Source organism: Scylla paramamosain, chromosome 47, assembly GCF_035594125.1.
Source record: "Scylla paramamosain isolate STU-SP2022 chromosome 47, ASM3559412v1, whole genome shotgun sequence".
Taxonomy (NCBI): Eukaryota; Metazoa; Arthropoda; class Malacostraca; order Decapoda; family Portunidae; genus Scylla; species Scylla paramamosain.
The window spans coordinates 4,345,488-4,365,767 of record NC_087197.1 but is presented as its reverse complement, the minus strand read 5'-3'; the positions used below and the strand labels follow the sequence as shown (position 1 = coordinate 4,365,767).

Genomic DNA, 20,280 nt, shown 5'->3' with positions numbered 1-20,280 from the left:
AGATCGGTTTGTAATTTAAAGGCTCGTGCCTAATCCCTTTTTTTTATTAATTGGGACAATCAAGGACCTCTTCCATAAATTATGGAAGGCAGGGAGGAGTTAATAAGCTTTGAAAATAAGGAATAAAGGATAATATATATATATATATATATATATATATATATATATATATATATATATATATATATATATATATATATATATATATATATATATATATATATATATACATATATATAATCTTTGCTGCTTATCTAACAAGATACTTCAGGATTCAAACAACAGTAAAAAGCAGACTTTTGAAAAATTTTTGTAAAAAACTTTTTAATAATAAAATTACAAGTTAACACAACCATTGATGAGCACACTGCTGGGAGTGGTGCCCTTGAGATACCTGCAGTGGTCACTACAACACCAGACCAACACCATCACTTCTTGGAGGGTGGGCAAGATGTGTGGCTGTGTGGTGTATCAGGATGTGTTAGGGTGAGGTGGTGAGGTCTACTCACCCTTCACTGCACACCCTTCCCCGTTATGAGGCCCTGCAGGGTGAGGGGCCTGGCCTAGGTCTCCTCCAGGATAATGTAGCTGATAGTGTCTGCCAGAGGGTGTGGTGCCTCAGTGAGGTGCACCACACTGTACTCTGGCTGCCCCTCCAGCATGCCTCCCTGGCATCCTTCACTGTCCTCCCTTGGGGCCTGCTGCTTTTCCTCCTGAGGGCTGTGGGGATGCTGGTGCTGCTGGTGGTGGCGGCGTCGCAGACAGTTGTTTTCCCTCTGCCGCCGGGCATACCCCCGTGCCAGGGTGTCCTCCCAGGCAACGCCATGCTTCCTCATGAGATGGATGCGCAGGCGCTTCCTGTCACTGTACACCTTGGGGCAGAAGGAGCACTCCTGGGGCTGCCGCTCTTGGTGGCGACGCTTGGTGTGCTCTGTCAGGTCACAGCGGCGCTTGAAGGAGCGGGGACACAGAGGGCAGCGGTGCTCCGCGTGGCTGTGCACGTACAGACGGTGCTGCCGCAGCTGGTGGTACTTGGCGAACTGCAGCGGGCACTCCTGGCATGCCCAGGTCGTGTTGGCGTGTTCCAGGGACACATGTGCCCGCAGGCCGGTGCGTGTCCCAAACTTCATAGGGCAGAAGGCGCAGGGGAAGCGTGTCACGTCCCCATGCATGTTGGCCAGGTGGCTGTCAATGTAGCGGGCACTGTACGTCTTTCCACACCGCCCACATTGCACTGGGGGTGGCGGTGGTGGTGCCCCATGCCGCTCTCGCATGTGTCGCTCCAGCTGGGGCCGTGTGTGGCACTGGCACAGGCACAGGCGGCACCGGTAGCGCAGTGGGGGGTGTGAGGGGTGGTGGTGCACCCTGGCCATGTGGTGCTGCAGTGCAGGGGAACCGGCCAGGCGGCGGCCACACAGTGGGCACTCCACCAGCACCACGCCATTCCCAGGCCCTGCCTGGGGGTGTGCTGCACGTCGGTGCCGCACCAGCGACAGCCGATCACCAAACACCTCTGTGCAAACTGGGCAGGGCAAGCTGACTGCACCTCCTGTCAGGGGCAGGGTGTTTTGCTGGGCTGGCCCCTGCAGGTCCTCTGTGATGGCGCTGGGCTGCAGGCGGTGATGGGTTACGCCCCCTTGCCCGTCACCCTCTAGGATGACAATGGCACCCTCCTGGCAGGCAACAGCAGGCCGCTCATGGTCCTGATGATCCCCATCTACTGGTCTGCCCCTCCTGGAAGGTTGGTGTGGGGCAGCAGGCCGTGTGGTGCCCCGCTTGGCCCTCACTGAGCCAGGATGCATGGCAGTCTTGTGAGTGTCGTGCTCCTGCTGTGAGGAGAACACCGCCGCACACACACGACACCTCCACCTGGCCCCACGCCCCAGCCCTGCATCACCCTGCATGGTGTGTGCCCCCCTGCTCTCTGACTCCCTGCCACACTCTTCCAAGTCAGGCTGTGTTTGCTGTTCCTCTAGGAGGCTGTTTACTCTGCTCCTTAATCTTTCCTCTTCCCCTACCTCCTCTTCTTCCACAGTTTCCTCCTCCTCCTCCTCCTCCTTCTCTTGTTCTCCATCTTTCAGTATTCTTTCATTCTCTTCTATTAACTCCTCATCTTCTATTATTTCCTCTTCCTCCTCTATCTCTTTCTTTATCACCTCCTCCACCTCTTCCTCCTTCCCCATCCAGGCACCACCACCACTACCTCTCCACTGCCCTGCTGTGCCCTGTCCAGCCCCAGTAGCACCTCCACCAATACAGACCAGCAAGTCCTTGTCCACAGTCATGCTGTGGTGACCCCGCAGGTGCTCCAGGAACTCCTCCTGCTGTGGGAAGGAGCAGCTGCAGGCTGGGCAGCACCATGTGCCCTGCAACCCACTGCCATGCTGCAGCTCCCTGGCCAGACACATCTTGAGAGCAGCCTGCAGCCTGGGGCTCCTCCACCTGGGGCTGAGCCTGTGGTGTGTGGTGATGTGCAGGTGCCACTCCTCCAGTCTGGCCAGGTGCACCCCACACAACCCACAGGACACGGGACTCGTGGGCTTGGGCAGGATGGGCCGCAGCCTCCTGGTGCTCTGGGCTGGGGCAGGTGAGGGCCCCACTGGTGCTTGCTGGTCACTGTTGCTCCCCTGGTGTGTGGCTGGCACTGGTGGCACCCTCGCCTCCAGGGCGACCCTCACTGGTGATTGTTGCTTCTTGTTGCTCCCCTGCTGTATGGCTGGCACTGGTGGCACCCTCACCTCCAGGCAGGCCCCCACTGGTGCTTGATGCTTCTTGTTCCTCCTATGGTGTGCACCTGGCACTGGTGGCACCCTTGCCTCCAGGCCAGCCCAGCACTGCTTCATGCCAACCACCACCTCCATCAAGTGGTGGTATGCCTGATCCCCCTCACACAGCAGAGCATGGCACTCCTGGCACAGTGTAGCTAGGCCGGCACTATTGGTGGGTGTGGCACCTGCCGGAGGGGTCAGTCCCAAGCACTGCAGGAGTGAGGCTGTCTCCAGCAGGCTATGGGGAAGAGGTGCCTTCAGGTTGAAGATGGTGAGGATGTTCGACACACGCCTGCAGAAGGAACAGGTGGTTGGAGGTGTGGTGGAGCCCTCATCAGGGCAGGCACTCCCTACACGACAGGGTCTGGCAGGAAGGTCACGGGCAGGGGTGGCAGGGAGTGCAGGCTGTGAGGAGGTGGTGAGTGTGGTCCTGGACTCACAGGTGAGGGTGTCTGGTGTGACTGCAGTGCCCTGCCCATGCACTGAATCCCCAAGCACACTCTCACCTTGCCCCACAGCGGTGTCCGGAGATGCTGCTGCCCTGCTGCTGTTGGTATGGGGGTGTTTTGCAGTTTGGGCCCTGAAGCGGCACCCCCGCCTGGACACCACGCCCCTCCGCCACAGCAGGGTAGTGGGGGGCTTTGCTGGGGCGTCACGAGGCACACAATGAGTGGTGGTGCTGGTGGTGGTGGTGGTGTAGCAGGGGGCGTCTGAGGCAGGCACCCCTGGTAGCGTGGCACCATCCAGGCTCTGAGTGGCAGCAGTACAGGCCCCAGCACTGATGTCTGTCACCAGGATCCCTGGTATGGCCTGCACCACCACCCTGTCGCGGGCCTGGCGTGCCCCAGGGGTGGCCTGTGTGGTGATGGTGACCAGCTCCTCTTCTGGGTCGCTGTGGCAGGGTGCGTGGGGCACCAGGGTGATGGTCTCCTGCCCCTGCTGCACCCTGCTCTGACCTGGCACCCCTGGCACACCACCCTGCCGCACCTTCATCACTGTGCTGCAGCTGTCACCTGTTAACATATAACACTTGTTACTTCACGTGAGTCAATCTATATGACCAGGTACACTTTCAAACGGGTCAAGTTTTATTTTCTTGCCCGTCTCAAGCTGCGATGGCCGGAATGTTCTTGATCTTGCATTCTAACCTTACCAAACTTAACTAAACCTAATTTAACCTAAACCTAAGCTAACCTAACTAAACTTAACCCAACTAAACCTAACACAACTAAACCAGTAAATATGAAATAGAACCGCAGCAGTAGTAGGCAGCTTCCTATTTATTTTTGGTGGCTAACGGGGTTATAATAAGTTTTTGAGGCATATGTGGGGGTTGAAAATACTCTCAATCTGATGAGAGAAGATTTGCCGCTGTTCCACGGGCAAGAAAGTAAAATAATACCTTCGGGCGCAAGGGGTCCTGGTGTCTTGATTATTTAACGCAGGAAATCACTAAGTATTCCTGGTATCAACAATACCCAGTGCAATTTGTATTAATTCAATCACCTGTCAGGATTCGGTGTGTTTTGTTTTGGTTGGATGTTTCGGCTTTGGCTCGAGTCCAGTTTCAGGATGCAATTCGTCTTGCCACAAAAATCATCAGATAATGTTTCTCGTTACTTATTATCTATTCTCTTGAGTTTCATGATCAAAATGTTAGTCTTCAGAATTTCAGAGAGAGAGAGAGAGAGAGAGAATCAAAGTTAACATGCAGGAATGTATAACTACTAACCATATATCCTGCCTATATTATCATCATCATTCACTAGACACATAGAAAATCACCATTATATAATATTTACCAATAATTACCAAAGAAAGTACAATTAATAACCGTGAATCTGTACCCTATAATTACTGTCATTACTGTCATCGCCACCATTCACTAAACACATAAGAAAAACCACCATTAATAACCTCTATAACGAGCAAACTACTGGGCTGATTTGTTCATAGTGGAGTGGTGTGTAATGAACGTATCCATATGGGATGAGAGGGTGGTGAAACTAGGCTGTGCAATGTTACGAGGGAGCCTGCCGACAGCGGGAAGGCTTGGAAGGTAGAAAGCAGCTGATTGCCTGACCTGTCTTTTCATCTGCCTGCCTTTCACCAGTTTGCTTTTGTCACAAAACATACTCAACACAGGGATAACTTGTACGCCCTGAGTGAAAACAGGAATGAGGACTGCGTGCACAACACCAGGATACTTAGATCTATTTAACCCTTATGAAACACATCATAGGGGAGACAAAACACCACATATATAAGTACACTATATTAAACACCTAATCCCTAACCCAGGAAATGCTCACCAGCCTTGGACCTGGACGACCCTTGAACCTAACCAACGAGACTGGAAAGGCGAAAGGCGAGATTTTTTTTTTTTTTTTTTTTTTTGCGATCACCCTAGCGTGGGTATTAGGCCACTTTTATTTTATTTGTTTTATTCAATTATTTTAGTTTTATCTTATTTGTATTTTTCGTTTGTTATTTTTAACTGGTTTTATCTTTTTATTCATTTATTTCACAAATATGCGATACAGTATATTCACATTCATTCCTTCACACACGCTTAATCCATACAGGGTTCCTAGTCCTATTACAAAGGTATTGTTCTTTGTCAGGGCAGAGAAAAGGGAGGGGCAACTCACAAGCACACAGGTAGGGAGGCTACGTAGCATTACTACGTATCATGTATGTACATAAATGACAAATGCATTCGAATTAAGACCACGCCGTACACAATTCATACACTGTTATTTATGCATCTTACCATTTTATGCATACATAATGCATGAAATATATATATGTGACATTTTATGCATGTAAATCATAGCTTTCTTCTAGTACTATCGACCATTTTATTGATCTTTCTAGTTTCAATTACATCCTGGTCAGCCATGCAATCGACGATCTTAGCCGGATCCATGTCCACAAAATCACGATGGTAGGTGACTTCCCTGCCCGAGTTCATGGTCACTGGAATCGAAGCCTCGATCGCGATGTCATGCATGAACCGGAGCTTCAAGAGGGACTTTACCTATATTAGTTTAAGGGTCTCAACAAGCAGGTCTCCATTGGCAAGTTTCTTAACAGTAACAACATTGCCAATATTACAATCAATGAGTTTTTTTTTTTTTTAATGAACGAATTTACAGTAGATAGTTGGATGCCAGTCATAGGTGGATTTATTGAGGTCAGTTAAGAGTCAGGCAGTCGGGGATCGTCGGTCATTGTCCTACTTCCCTTTTGATAGAGGAGGAGAGGAGGGTCTCTGGCATGGACGGGGGCGGGACTCAACTGGGAGGAGGTCAGGGAGGAGTTTCCTAATGTCAGATTGCCCTGCCAAACCACTGTAAAGGATGCCGAACGGTGTTAATTCACCCCAAAGAGGGACATGGTGGCCCGAACTTTTATGCCAGCCCGGTGCGGGTTGCCAGTTCCAGTAATATTACCTTAAACTAATTTCCTACGTAGCTTGAAGAGAAAACAAGTTAAACACGTTCATATAACAGCCTCATTATATGTATTGGTGTTGGCCGTCTTCGGGAAATACAGCCAGAGAGCGCAAGTGGGCCGTTCTTCCCGCCACCCACTTCCAACGTAATACCTCATCACTATCATATATTGTCATTATAAGCTAAACACACTCACAAGGGGAAAAAACACCATTATAAAAAAATAAAAACACTAAAAATTGACCACGCAATATTATATTAGGTATTTAGCTATAGATCTGCTCCACTATTATTTTTTATTACTTTATTTTTTTTGGAGGCTCGCGACTCAGACAGACGACAACAACAACAGCTGATCGCGGACACTGGCGCTGAGGAGGCCCTTATTTTACCGTTATTTCTACCCCTGGAGACTTCTGAGAGTGAGTAGCATGATAGATTAGATAGAAAAAGGCATAGAGCTTTAGCAGGGAGTATCGGTGATTAGTAAATACGGGTATTGAATGAAATGTGAGATGAAAATAATGGAGAAGGAAGGCGGGTTTCCTGACGCAGTTGTTGTGAGAGATATAAACAAACATTATCACATGGGCTTTTTGTGTTTTTGTGTGGGTCATGTCGTGTTTCTAAGACAAAGTTTGTAGTAGCATGGCTTATTTAGCGTGTATCTATGTATATGACCTACGTGTGATTTTGTATAAGCGTTAAAATACTGTTTTGTTAATACACGAAACTGGTTAACTAGAAACTCGCTCGTAGATTTATTTTATCGGTAATGCTTCTTCTCCCTTCACTTCTTTGGTGTTATAAATACATGTTACGAGTTTCATTGCGTTTATAAGCCACGTGTGGTAGTAGGGAGTGGGTTAAATAGTATTTGTTAATCACAAGGAAATAGTTTTAATGGCATAATTGGAAACTCGAACAAGGACAAAGGACAGCACATGGTCCCCGTGTTGAATGTTTGAGGAAGGTCGTGAGGCTTGATTTGAGGTTTTAAGCTGAGGTATTGAGGGATTTGTTTGTTTAGGACATGATGTGGTGTGTGTGTGTGTGTGTCGTGGGGAGCTGTCAAGGATGTTGCGTGGCGCTGTGTGTGTGTGTGTGTGTGTGTGTGTGTGTGTGAGTGAGAGGACAAGTTGTTTAGGAAGGCCAGATTGAAGGCCAGCCTGCACTCGAGGGCTTACTGATATTGATCCTGTTGTTGAGTTTTGTGTTGCCTTGAGCCTCAGACAAATCCCAACTTGGTGACTGTTACAGCTTGCAGTGGTAATGGTGTGACACTTAAACTGCCTCATCTGAGTGAATCTGGACATTGGTATGATTTGAGAAGCTGTGTGTGCTGTCATTGTGAGTCTTTAGTGTGGTAAACTATAAAATATTCACCAGATATGCACAAAGCAATTTCCATAACTTTTTATTTAACTGTGCTATCTATAACATTGTTCTTCATTTATCTGAGTGACCCTGGACAGTCTGGTACAGTTTTAGGAGCTGTGTGCTGCCACTGTCATTAGTGAGTGCAGGAAGTCACTATGTATTCATAAGATATATGCAGTGCCATTTCTGTGACTACATGTATTTAACCATATATCCTAACACTGATCTTGCTGCTTTACCTGAGTAACCCTAGACACTTTGGTAAGACCTTAGGAGCTGTGTGTGTTGCTGCTGTGCCGGCATATCAGATCACATAATAGACTCTTCACACTCCTAACTCACTACCTGAGCAACTCAACCCATAGATAATGAAAAACAACAACAAAACAACAACAACAACAATATCCATAAACAAAACCAATAACCAGCCAACCCAGCTGAAATCCTAACATTAATGGGGTGATGAAGGCCTCAGACTCAGTGTGCCTTCTGTCTCTCTCCCTGGCAGAGTGTGCAGGAGGCAGGGCGGCTGCTACATCAGCTCGTCACTGCGTCATGAGTCAATAAGGTGAGCAATGCCGGACTTGCACTAGTTCAGAATTTGGTGTGTTAATCTTGTTGTCATTCATGTGTGTGTGTGTGTGTGTGTGTGTGTGTGTGTGTGTGTGTGTGTGTGTGTGTGTGTGTGTGTTATTGTGACATTAAATAACCATTTTTTTTTCTTAATCATCTTCTTCATCATTAACTAACTTCTTTATTCATTGTTCTTGTCCCTCTTCTTCTTCTTCTTCTTCTTCTTCTTCTTCTTCTTCTTCTTCTTCTTCTTTTACTTGTTCCTCATCCTCCATACAGATTTTCCTTCTGCAAATATAAGTCTTTGATTTTCACCTTATTTGACAAGGTTTAGTCCTCTCCCACTACTACTACTACTACTACTACTACTACTACTACTACTACTACTACTACTACTACTACTACTACTACTACTGCTACTACTACTACTACTTATACTTAATGCATTACTGAAGCAAGTGTGTGTGTTCTTCCTTCTACAGGAGTTATGTGGTGTTGTCGACCCTCGTTCCAGCTACAGTGAGTTACCTATTTTTTGTATTACTACTACTACTACTACTACTACTACTACTACTACTACTACTACTACTACTACTACTACTACTACTACTACTGTTATTGTTATTGATATTTTTTTGCATCTTGTTCTTGTTTGAATTTGTTTGTTCCTCTGTGTTCTTTGCATTTTTTGTTCTTATTCTTTTTATTGGTCTTGTTAGTCTCTTTCCTCTTCCTCATCTTCTTCTCCCTCCTCCTCCTCCTCCTCCTCATCATCATCATCATTATTTTTCTTGTTGTCGTCTATCTTTTCCCTCTTTTCTTTTTATTTTTTTCTTTCTTGTTATTTTCCTCCTCCCCTTCCTACTCCTCCTCCTCTTCCTCCTCCTCCTCCTCCTCATTCTTCATTAAGTGTTTGACATTTTTCTGCTTATTGTGTGATGTTAGTATAAAATAGTTATGTGTGAATTTGCTCTCTCTCTCTCTCTCTCTCTCTCTCTCTCTCTCTCTCTCTCTCTCTCTCTCTCTCTCTCTCTCTCTCTCTCTCTCTCTCTCTCTCTCTCTCTCTCTCTCTCTCTCTCAGGTTTATCATCCCTTTGTGTCATGCTTCCTGCTCTCACATCATTATCTCTCATTGTTTATGTGTGTGTGTGTGTGTCATTTCCTGTTTCTTCTTCTTCTTCTTCTTCTTCTTCTTCTTCTTCTTCTTCTTCTTCTTCTTCTTCTTCTTCTTCTTCTTCTTCTTCTTCTTCTTCTTCTTCTTTGCTCTACAATGTTATAATTTTGTGTCTACATTTATAATTTTGTGTACACTTCATATTCTCTCTCTCTCTCTCTCTCTCTCTCTCTCTCTCTCTCTCTCTCTCTCTCTCTCTCTCTCTCTCTCTCTCTCTCTCTCTCTCTCTCTCTCTCTCTCTCTCTCTCTCTCAGTGAATGGTTGCAGTTAATATATTTTTACATTTATTATAGTTTTTTTTTTATTTCCATTATCAACATATGGTGACTAATCTTTATTTGTTTTCTGTCTCTCTCTCTCTCTCTCTCTCTCTCTCTCTCTCTCTCTCTCTCTCTCTCTCATTCTCTCTCTCTCTCTCTCTCTCTCTCTCTCTCTCTCTCTCTCTCTCTCTCTCTCTCTCTCTCTCTCGCTCTCTCTCTCTCTCTCTCTCTCTCTCTCTCTCTCTCTCTCTCTCTCTCTCTCTCTCTCTCTCTCTCTCTCTCTCTCTCTCTCTCTCTCTCTCTCTCTCTCTCTCTCTCTCTCTCTCTCTCTCTCTCTCTCTCTCTTTGCCTCAGCTCTTGCATTTATCAAGTGAGTGCCTATTACAAGCTTTTGCCTGTACATTATTAGAGATATTTGCATGCATGTATGTATGTATGAATAACTGTGCATCATGGAGGTGTGTAATTTGAAGTGCATATGTGTTTGTGTGTATATATATGAATGAGTGTATTTTTTGGTGTAGATATGCAGGTGTGTATGTGTGTGTGTGTGTGTGTGTGTGTGTGTGTGTGCCTGAAAGAAGTATATGGAGGTATGTAGGCTCCTTTGTGGCACTTAGCACACCCGCTGGCACACAGAGCACTAGAAGACGCTGTTTGTCTGTACACCGGATATTCAATACATGTGAGTTTTAAAATATGCTAATTCTGTCATATGCAACTAACCTGAATGTGCCAAGTATTCTCAGTATGCGAGAAAATTCCTATTATGGGAGTAGCTGTGGTGGTGCGACTGGTTGGTGAGGTAGGGTTGCCGACTTGCGCTAGAGGGTGGTGGTGCAAATGTTTCCTGGTGCTTTCGTCACACCACACATAGCCCACAATTACTAATATTTTATTTTGTTTATATTGTCTTTTCTTGTTATATTTTACAATTTATCTTTACTAATGCATTTTGGTGTTGCTTCAGTGCTTTATTCTTGTGAAATGGTGCCTCAATAAATATTTAAAGGCTTCAAAAATGGGTTGTGGAGTAATGGGATGATAGGTTTGATACATGCGAATTCTCATTGTGCGAGGTTTTCACAGAACGTAACCCTCGCATATAATGAATACCTGGTGTATCTCATTGTTTGTGAAGGCAGCAAAGTTCAATAAAATGATAACACTAACATTTCCCCAGCCCTTGGTGATGCAGAGTGTGGTGCTCAAGGTGGTATCCTGAGCAAACTGTCATTTATTTGATTTATTTGTCTGTTTGTTATGCTCTTGACCAGCCTTCAAGATGTTTGAAAAATAATGAAAGACAAAGAAAATAAGAAAAGGGAAAACAAATTATTAGCTTTGTGATTTCATGACTAAATTCACTACTATTTTTTGTATTTCTGTTTTATTTACTTACAAATTCACTTGCATATTTATTTATTTATTTATTTATTTTGGTACTGCTAGTCAGCCACCTTCATATATATGAAAAAAAAAAAAAAAAAACAAAGGAAGCAAAAGAAAGAAAGGAAAAGGAAATTTGATATGTAGACAAAAAAAAAAAATCTGTTTCATTAAGTGTTGGGGCAGATGTTCTTAAGCATTGCATTGAGAGTACTGAATAGTGAGGTTGTGTCTTCCCCACACTGGTAAACCTGCCTGCTGCTGCTGCTACCCATCAGATAGAGAGCCTGGCACCCTCTCTGGCACCCTTTGGCACCCTCAAGCATGCATCCTAATGTACAGTAAGTGTCTGCTACTTGACCTAACCTTCCTGTGCCTTTAGTGGTAAGCTGGAGTGTTTTTCATGGTTTATTTTAGTGGTTTTGATAAGTTTCCCATTGCTTACTCATAAACTAATCATCATATTCCTTTATTGATATGCAAGAATGTTTATTTGGTTTATTTGAATGGTTTTGATGGTTTCCTTGTGTGTCAGCCACTTAAACTTAAACCTAATCTTGCTATTTTATTGATAAGCAGGAATAATTTGTTTTTATTTATTTATTTTTTATAGTTTACTTATGTGTCTGCTACTTAACCTAACCTTCCTATGACTTGCTGTGACTCCCCGTGACTTTATGTGTTTTATTTGAATGGTTTTGATAGATTAGTCATGTGTCTGCTCTTGGTTACTTGATCTTAACTTCCTTTCCTCTGTATCTCCTTTCCTGTCTTTCCCTCATGCTCTCTGTTTGTGGCTTCCCATCTTTATCACCTTGCAGCTCTCAACTCATTCTCACTCTTTTTAATTTCTATAGCTGTATTTATCCACCTTGCCGTCCTGCCTCACTCTGGACATGGATGGACAAGCACCTGTCATTCTTCTTTATCACCTCTTTGCAGCTTTTAACTCTTTGTCACTCTGAAATTTTTGTAGTTATATTTGTGTGTAATGTTCTTGCCTCTCTCTATACTAATGTAGGTGAGCTCAATATTTTTTTCTATATACAGAGCTGAGTATTGATATTCTGCCTCATCTAGTCTCTCTCCTTCATTTCTCTGTTTATCAATACATTTTACATTTATTCAGCCTTCCTTTCTGTGTATGTGTGTATGTAGAGGTGCTCTTATTTATTTACTTATTTATTTTATTTTTTTATTTTATTTTTATTTATTTATTTTTTTCAACAGAAGGCTAACTAGGTATTAATATTCTGCCTCCTCTCATTTCCTCCTCCATTTTGTGTTTTTCTATCTTATCTTCCTGCATCTCTTTGTGTATGTCAGTGAGGACAGGTGATTTATTATTATTATTTATTATTTTATACTTTTTTTTATGCACAGAGGTAACTGTGAATGTTCTTCCTTCTTGTGTCCCTCCCTGCAATCTGTACCAAACTGCTCTTACCCTTCTGCATTGTTTATATCTTCACTTACGGCTAACTGTTCATGGTTTTCTTCCCTTGCCTCTTCCTCCAGTCTGTATGCATCTGTTCCTATCTTTTTCTGTGTGTGTTTAGGAGTGTGATTTATTTCTGTGTACCTATGGCTAAATATTCATGCTTTTCCTCTCTTTTCTCTCTTTCTAGTCTGTGTTTATCTATCCCTAGCTTTCTGTATTGTTTTTATGCTAAGTGTTTATGTTCTTCCTTCTCATGTCTTTCCCTCCAATCTGTCTTAATCTGTCCCTTCCTTTCTGCATTGTTCACTCTTTGTACTCATGATACTAAATATTAATGTTCTGCCTTCTTTTGTTTCTCCGTCCAGTCTGTCTTAATCTGTCCCTTCTTCCTGCATTCTTTACTCTTTGTACACATAATGTTAAATGTTGATATCCTCCTCTTGCTCCTCTCTCCAGTCTATACTTACCTGTTCCAGCCTTCCTGTATCCCTGTGTGTGTGTAAAGGGTCATAGTTATGTACACCCATGGCAATGTTAATGTTTGTGTCTCCTCTCGCCTCTCCCCACCTCATCTCCGCCTGACAGTCGAGGCGTGGGTCGAGAAGAAGTGATGTCGTCCACTCTGGTGGAGACGGTCTCCATTAATTATGAGGACTTCAACGAGTCTTTTCTCACCTGCGGCACTTGTTTGTGTAAGTATCCATCCCGCACTGCTGCCATATGCATGAACACACACACACACACACACACACACACACACACACACACACACACACACACACACACACACACACACACACACACACACACACACACACACACACACACACACACACACACTGAGAAAGAAAAACTGGACATACTACATAGATACAGAAATACACCGTACAACCTTCAGCTTAGCCTCTGTATACCACACACACACACACACACACACACACACACACACACACACACACACACACACACACACACACACACACACACACACACACACACACACGCTTAAATGGTTCTCTGACATGCAAGGCAATAACATAATTGGACACACACACACACACACACACACACACACTCACATCAGAGTATGAGCATTAGCCTGTGTTTTTAAGTATATTTAAGTTAGTGTAGTGATATCAAGGCAGTTTTATACGATTTAAGTACGTATAGAGTTAAGGTTGTATATTTTTTGGCTTGGGAATATAGTAGTAGGTGGTGGTAGTAGTAATAGTAGTAGTAGTAGTACATTGCTGGTTTAATAGAATAGTTACTTGCATTATCCCCCCTCTCTCTCTCTCTCTCTCTCTCTCTCTCTCTCTCTCTCTCTCTCTCTCTCTCTCTCTCTCTCTCTCTCTCTCTCTCTCTCTCTCTCTCTCTCTCTCTCTCTCTCTCATATTTTTCTATTATCATGTTCTTTCCTCCTTTGCTCTTTCCTTTTCTCCGTAATTTCCTATCTGCCAACATTACTTTCCCCTCTCCTTCCTTCCTTCCTTCCTTCCTTCCTTCCTTCCTTCCTTCCTTCCTTCCTTCCTTCCTTCCTTCCTGTCCTCTTATTCTATCTCCTTTTCTTTTTTCCTTTCATTCATTCCACTTTCTTATATTTCTGTCTTCCTTATTCCATGTTTTTCTTCCATTTCTTCTTTAGTTTCATCCATTCCACTTTGTCTTTCTCCCTTACCTCTATCTTTTTTTTTTTAAGCTGCGTTACTATCATTCCTTCACCTTATATTCCTTTCTTTCCTCCTTTTCTTTCTGAATTCACCCTTATCCTCTATTACTGCCATCCATTTCTATCCACATATCTCCTTTTCTTCCTGACACTGCATTCTTATACTCTTATTACCCATTTATCCTTTATTCCTTCCTTCCCTCCTTTCCTTCTTAACTTCACTCACGCACTTCAAAGTAGATGCACAAATGAGCCTTGTTTTGGGGCAGCATCTTCCTTAGCACTATATATAGAAGTGGAATAAGTTGTCAGATGTGCAGAGAGAGTGGCTTTAGAGATGGAGAGGTTGAGATGACTGTGTGATTGTGATTGTGATTGTGACCCCCTTGAGTGCAGTGAGGTGAGGGCAGCTGTCAGGGTGTGTTGTGATGTTACCTGGATAAAGTATAGATGTATTAGTGCCGTCAGAGTGAGGAATTAATATTTTTGAATGATGGGAGGTGGTGGTGGTTAGGTGGGAGGTGGTGTGTGTCTTTGTCTTAGTACAGTGTGGTGTCTTCCTGTTTTTTTTTTCTTGTTTCTTACTTTTTTTTCCCCCTGTGTTTTTTTGTATTCTTATTTTTTTCTTTTTCCTTTTAATTTTCAGTTTAAATCCTTTTTTATATATTTTCTGTAACTTTGATTTCTCTTATTTTTTCTTTTTTTTTCTTTAGTTTATTTCCCTTATTTTTTTATTCATTTTTTTATTCAGTTTATTTCCCAAATTTTTTTCCTTTTCCTTTTAACTTTAAGTTTATTTCCCTTATTTTTTCATTTTTCTTAAATTTTCGTGTACTTCTCTTATTCTTTTTCTTTTTCCCAATAGTTCTTAGTAGTATATCCCCTTACTTTTTTTCTGCCATTTCCATGAGGCAAACAGGCCTGCCAACACCACCCCTTGACCCAGAGATAAAGCACTCCATAAATCATGTGACCTGAGGGTGCCAATACTTCCTTTATCAGGAGCACAAAGGAGGTCCTCTGCTGTGGCTGCCGCCCTGCAGAAAGTCAGGTGTTGGAGAGACCGAGAGACATTAACAGATACACAAAGAAGGGCCCATTCTTCTCTAAATTTGCAAGTCAGGTCTTTTATTATTATTATTATTATGTTTTTTTTTTTTATTTGTCTAATTCGGTCAATGTAATGGATATTTGGTTTAAAAGACAATGTGCAAATGTAAAGAAAGGCTTGAATTAGTGTGATAATGGAATCCCTTTAACTTAACAGACAGTTAAGAGCACTGTGCATTATAGAGCCAGTTCAATTTTATAATCTGCAATTCTTTCAACTTAATGGACAGTCACAGAACACGGTGCATTGTAGAGACTGAAGAATGTGACTGTGATGGCGCTGTAGCTTATTCACCCACAAAAGGCAACACTGGAAGCCCCCAAACTCATGCCTGCACAAATATTAAGGTAGCCAGTGTTAACAAGCCTGGTTCATACTGTACTCCTGAAGCTGCCCTATGTGTGTCTGTGTGTGTGTGTGTAGGGGGTCACAGCAGACAGAGTTGGTGGGTGTAATGTTGCTGTCTCGCTAATGTGCCTTAGGGTGTGGGTGTGTGTGTGTGTGTGTGTGTGTGTGTGTGTTGGCAGAGGACAGGAGAGAGGTGACAGGTGCTAAAATTTGAGTCTGTTAAAGGTGTTTTATGTCTTGAAGAACATTGCAGAATTTTCAGGGGTATTTTGGGGCTTTTCCAGCAGACAGAACTGATTTAAAACTAAGCTCTATATCTTGTCAAATCATGAAGCTTAAGAGATATAGCACCACTTTCATTCTCAAGGCGAGATTTATCCATAGCACAGGAAGCTTTGAAACACTGGTGGGGGATGAGCATTGGACGGCCTTGGCAGAGAGGATGTGTGATCACTCTAACCCTAAAATCTGGAGAAAGTACTGGGATAAGATTGGGTGGCTTAGGCTGGGAGGGCACAGTTCTTTATAATAATTCCAAGACAACTTAAGATCTGCCTTGATTGGAGAAAGTACTGGGATAGGATTACAGTTCTTCACTATAATTCTTCCTAGACAAGTTAAGTTCTGCCCTTGTTGGAGAAAGTACTGGGGTAGGATTACAGCTCTTCACTATAAACATTCCCAGACAAGTTAAGACCTGTCCGTTTTGGAGAAAGTACCGGGATAGGTTTGGGCAGCTTGGGCAGGGAGGGCATGTATCTTCATTTATTCATCCTCATATAAAGTAAAATTTTCCCTTACTGAAGAATGCAGTGGGGCAGCATTAGGTGGCAAGGAAGGTGTGTGTTCACTTTATCCACAAGTAAGCTCAGATCTGCCCTTACTGCAGAAAGAACTGTGAGCAGGATTGGGCATCATAGGCAGGGAGGGTGTGTCTTTACCCTGACCAATCCCTAAGATCTTATTGGGGAAAGCACAAGGGGTTGGATTGGATGGGTTGGGCAGGAAGGGTTTGTAAAGCTAAGATCTTACAGTAGGAAGTCCTGGGTGGATGGGTTGGGCAGGGGTGGTGTGTGTATCTGTGTTAGCGAGGCTTCAGCGGACGGCCAAACCTCCCTCTTAGAGACTCCACACAGTCAGGGAGGCCGCAGCACCTCCTGAAGGGGTCGGGGCACTCCATGGCCAGCACTCCACTCACTGCCTCAAGGTGCAAGTTTGGTTCTGGACCATGGTAGTTTCTTGGTGGGAGAGGTAGCACTCCCTTTTACCCCTGGCTGGTGCTGTGTTGCCTCGCTCTGGCTCTAACTTAGATTTCTGCTATTTTTTTCTCTACACTGTTTGGAATCATAAAACTCTCTACTCACTTGTTAGGATTCAGTGTGCAGATATTTCTACTCACTCTGAAGACGTTGTTTGTCACTAAGAATTTCTACTGATTTGTCAGGATTCACTAGTGCCAACATGTCCACTCACTGTCAACACACCATTCAGAATTGTCACTAGCTTAACTACTACTCATTAGGATTCACTACTGCAAACGTCCATTTTCCTCAATACACAGTTTGGAATTGTCACCACCAAATCTTGTACTCCCTTCCTCTCTACACTGTTAGTCTGTGAGAACCCCCACCCATTCATTATATAGTGCCAGGGCTCACCACCACCACCGCCACCACTGCTGCCCTGAGGTGACTGTGCTGGCGTGACAAACAGTAACACACACTAGTCTTATAGAGGAGAGACAGTTAGTTGTCCTTCTATTTTTCCCTCAGTTTGTTTTCACTCAGATCTTCCCCCTTTGTGCAGAATAAATCAGTGAATAAAACCAGTTAGCTTCCTTAAATTGATCATGTTTAGGGAGGAAAATTCTTTTGTATTCAGTATTACTCTCCCTGAAACTGCTTATCTTCTCAGGTAAATTATAAATGAGATAGTAATTGATTGCTTTAGTATTTGTATAGGTCAGCTTGCATTGTATAGACAGGTATTTGCTTGTATACATTAGGAAGGTGTTTGCTTGTATTGTATGGGTAGGAGTTTGCTTGTATGCTCCTGATGTTGCTTGTAGGTGCCTGTGTTTGGCTGACATGTGTAGCTCTGAATGGGTGTTTGAGTCACAGGTGCAAGGTAGTGGTGTGGCATGTTTGTGTGTGTGTGTGGGGAGGTGAAGGAAGTAAGATAAGAGAGTTTGATGCATTGGAAATGGAAGAGGAGGGCTAATGGTGTGTTTAGAGTGAATAGAAGAAGAAAAGAAAGGTTAGTAGTGTATTGAGTTAATGGAAGGAGAGGGTTGAATAGATAGAATAAGTAGGAAGGTTAGAGTTTGTTAAGAAGAGATAGAAGAGCTAAAAATGGGAGAATTTGGTGGGTCAGAGATAAAAAAAAAAAAAGGATGGTGGTGTTTTGAGAGTAGATGCAGTGAATGCATTATAAGGCTGGGAAGCAAAGTGTGCAAAGAAAGAATAGAAAATAAAAGAAGAAGAGAAAGGCAAACTTTTTAGGTAAATAATGTAAAACTGTTGAGAGGAAATGAAAGAGATAGAAGAAATAGTACCAATAAAAACTCTCCTAAGAAAAAAAATATATAGGATAGATAAATGAAAGTTATAATGGTTGAATATTAAAAACTCACCACAAAAACTCATCCAAATAAGTGAATGGTATGAACATTACTTAATAAAAACACAAAAAAGAACAAATTAATGAGAGTTAGCCATTCAGACACCAAGAAGAAAGTTTCATAATCCAAACACACACAAAAAAGAATAATAATAATGAGGATTAGCCATTTCAAAACACGCAAGCAAAGGTTGTGTCATCCAAACAACTTAGACCTAAAAAACATAACAAGTAGAAACACAAAAGATAATAGTAATGGTTAGATATTTCAAACAACTCAGAGCTACAAACCTAATCAATAAAAGCACAGATAAAAGAAGTAACAATGAGGATTAGCCATTTCAAAACACACCTAAGAGGAAGTTGTGTAATTCAAACAAGTCGGAGCTACAAAGATAACCAATAGAAACAAAGAAAATAACAGTAATGAGGGATATCTATTTCAAAACACACCTGCAAGAAAGTCCACACATAAATACTAACAATGAAGGTTAGCCATTACAACACACTCCAGGGAAGGTTCATTAATCAAGCCAAAGATCCAAACACTAGCCAATAAGAACACAAAGAGCATGCCTAGAGGTCCCGTAGAGTGAGGTTTAGCAGGTTCGCGTACCAGGACGGCAGCAGCAGTGTGGCGGCTGTCCCCACGCTGCCGGCAACACTGCAACACTTGTCACTGTAGTTCTGACATGGGCAGGCTCCTTCGATGGGGGGGAGCACACCCCAAAGCTGCTTCACTGCTCCCATACCGTGTGCCTCCACTGCCTCTCCCGCATCGTGGCCTCCCATGCACGCGAGGACGGGACCTTCCGCTGCCCCATATGCCGCGAGTCCATCCGCATCCCATCGGGGGGGGTGGCTGCCCTCCCCCCATCCTTCCTGGTGAATCAGCTGCTGGACCTCATGTCACGCCAGCGCCGAGAGGTCATCCCTAAGTGCTCCACGCATGCCAATCAGGTGACTGCTGCTGTTGTCATTTGTGTCATCATTGTTGTCATTGTCCTTCCCTAGTGGTCCGTGCATGCTGGCCAGGTGACTGCTGTTGTCATTTGTGCCTTTACTGTCCTCATTATCGTTGTTGTCTTTGTCATCCCCTAGTGGTCCTCATATGTCAAGCAGGTGAGTACTGTTGTTATTGATGCCCTTATTGTCTTTATTGTCATCTTCATAATTTTGTTTTTGCTTCCTTACTTTCATCTTGTTTACTTTTGTTCCATCTTGATTCTACATTTTTCCTTTTCCTTTATCTTTTCCTTTTCCTTTTCCTATATCTTTTCCTTTTTCTTTTTCCTATATCTTTTACTTTTCCTTTTCCTTTTCTATATCTTCCTTTTCCTTATCCTTTCCCTATATCTTTTCTTTTTCCTTTTCCTTTTCCTATATATTTTCCTTTTCCTTTTCCTTTTCCTATATATTTTCCTTTTCCTTTTCCTTTTCCTACAACCTCACATTTTCTGGTGTGACTCAATACTCTCATATTCCCCAGCTCATCACCTACACCTCTATAACATTTCGTGGCCTATACTTTCTTTTGATAAGTTTTCATATCCATATTAACTCATCTCAGGAAACAGTACTTGGGTCTATTCAAATCCCACACCCTTTCATGCCCCTCCATGGATAACAAAAATAACCACCAGTAATGCAGGGAGTTCTCAGTTTACAATGGTCTTGACTTCCACTGTTTGGTGCTGACGACGCTGACAGTGCTTGTTCCTGTACTCTCAATCCAAAGACTATCGGTGCATGGTATGATTGTCAGTTTAGTGTTGACTGTAGTACTGTATTTAGAGTATCCAGTTGTGATGAAAAGGATCAGTATGTGGGTGGTTCTGTATAGTGATTCAGAATGTGGAGTGAGACTGCCGGAATGTCTGCACATCAACGCTGGCATCTCGGCACTCTCCCTCCCCAACACTTATTGTCACTGGTCTGAAAATGTATAGCCTAAAGTTTGCACCAATACTTTTTGAGTGAGTTTACATTCCCCTTTGCAGATTGATTAATTGATTGATTTTATTTTTTATTTCATTACTTTTTATTTATTTCATTACTTTTTATGTAATGTATGCCCTCCATGTGTTTCT

General features: G+C 43.3%; 2 protein-coding genes across 9 annotated transcripts in view; one reads left to right on the top strand and one right to left on the bottom strand.

The window, feature by feature from the left end:
* Window positions 1-297: 297 nt before the first annotated feature.
* LOC135094926 (uncharacterized) lies at window positions 298-5,742 on the bottom strand. The gene is made up of 3 exons (XM_063995439.1): window positions 5,656-5,742; window positions 4,852-4,885; window positions 298-3,781 (listed from the first exon to the last, which is right to left on the bottom strand). The coding sequence occupies exons 1-3, from the start codon at window positions 5,740-5,742 to the stop codon at window positions 564-566; spliced, it is 3,339 nt and encodes a 1,112-aa protein (XP_063851509.1). The 3' UTR covers window positions 298-563.
* An 803-nt stretch (window positions 5,743-6,545) lies between these two features.
* Window positions 6,546-20,280, top strand: part of LOC135094867 (tripartite motif-containing protein 2-like) — a 33,288-nt gene continuing 19,553 nt past the window's right edge. Inside the window, exons 1-6 of one of the 8 annotated variants that reach the window (XM_063995337.1) lie at window positions 6,546-6,648; window positions 8,115-8,174; window positions 8,662-8,698; window positions 11,281-11,343; window positions 13,029-13,135; window positions 18,891-19,150. In XM_063995337.1, the coding sequence (XP_063851407.1) occupies window positions 11,327-11,343; window positions 13,029-13,135; window positions 18,891-19,150 (384 nt within the window). In that variant the 5' untranslated portion in view covers window positions 6,546-6,648; window positions 8,115-8,174; window positions 8,662-8,698; window positions 11,281-11,326. Of the gene's footprint in view, window positions 6,649-7,525; window positions 7,545-8,114; window positions 8,175-8,661; window positions 8,699-11,280; window positions 11,344-13,028; window positions 13,136-15,114; window positions 19,151-20,280 lie in introns of those variants that run through there. The other 7 variants (XM_063995335.1, XM_063995336.1, XM_063995334.1 and 4 more) reach the window with 7 other exon arrangements.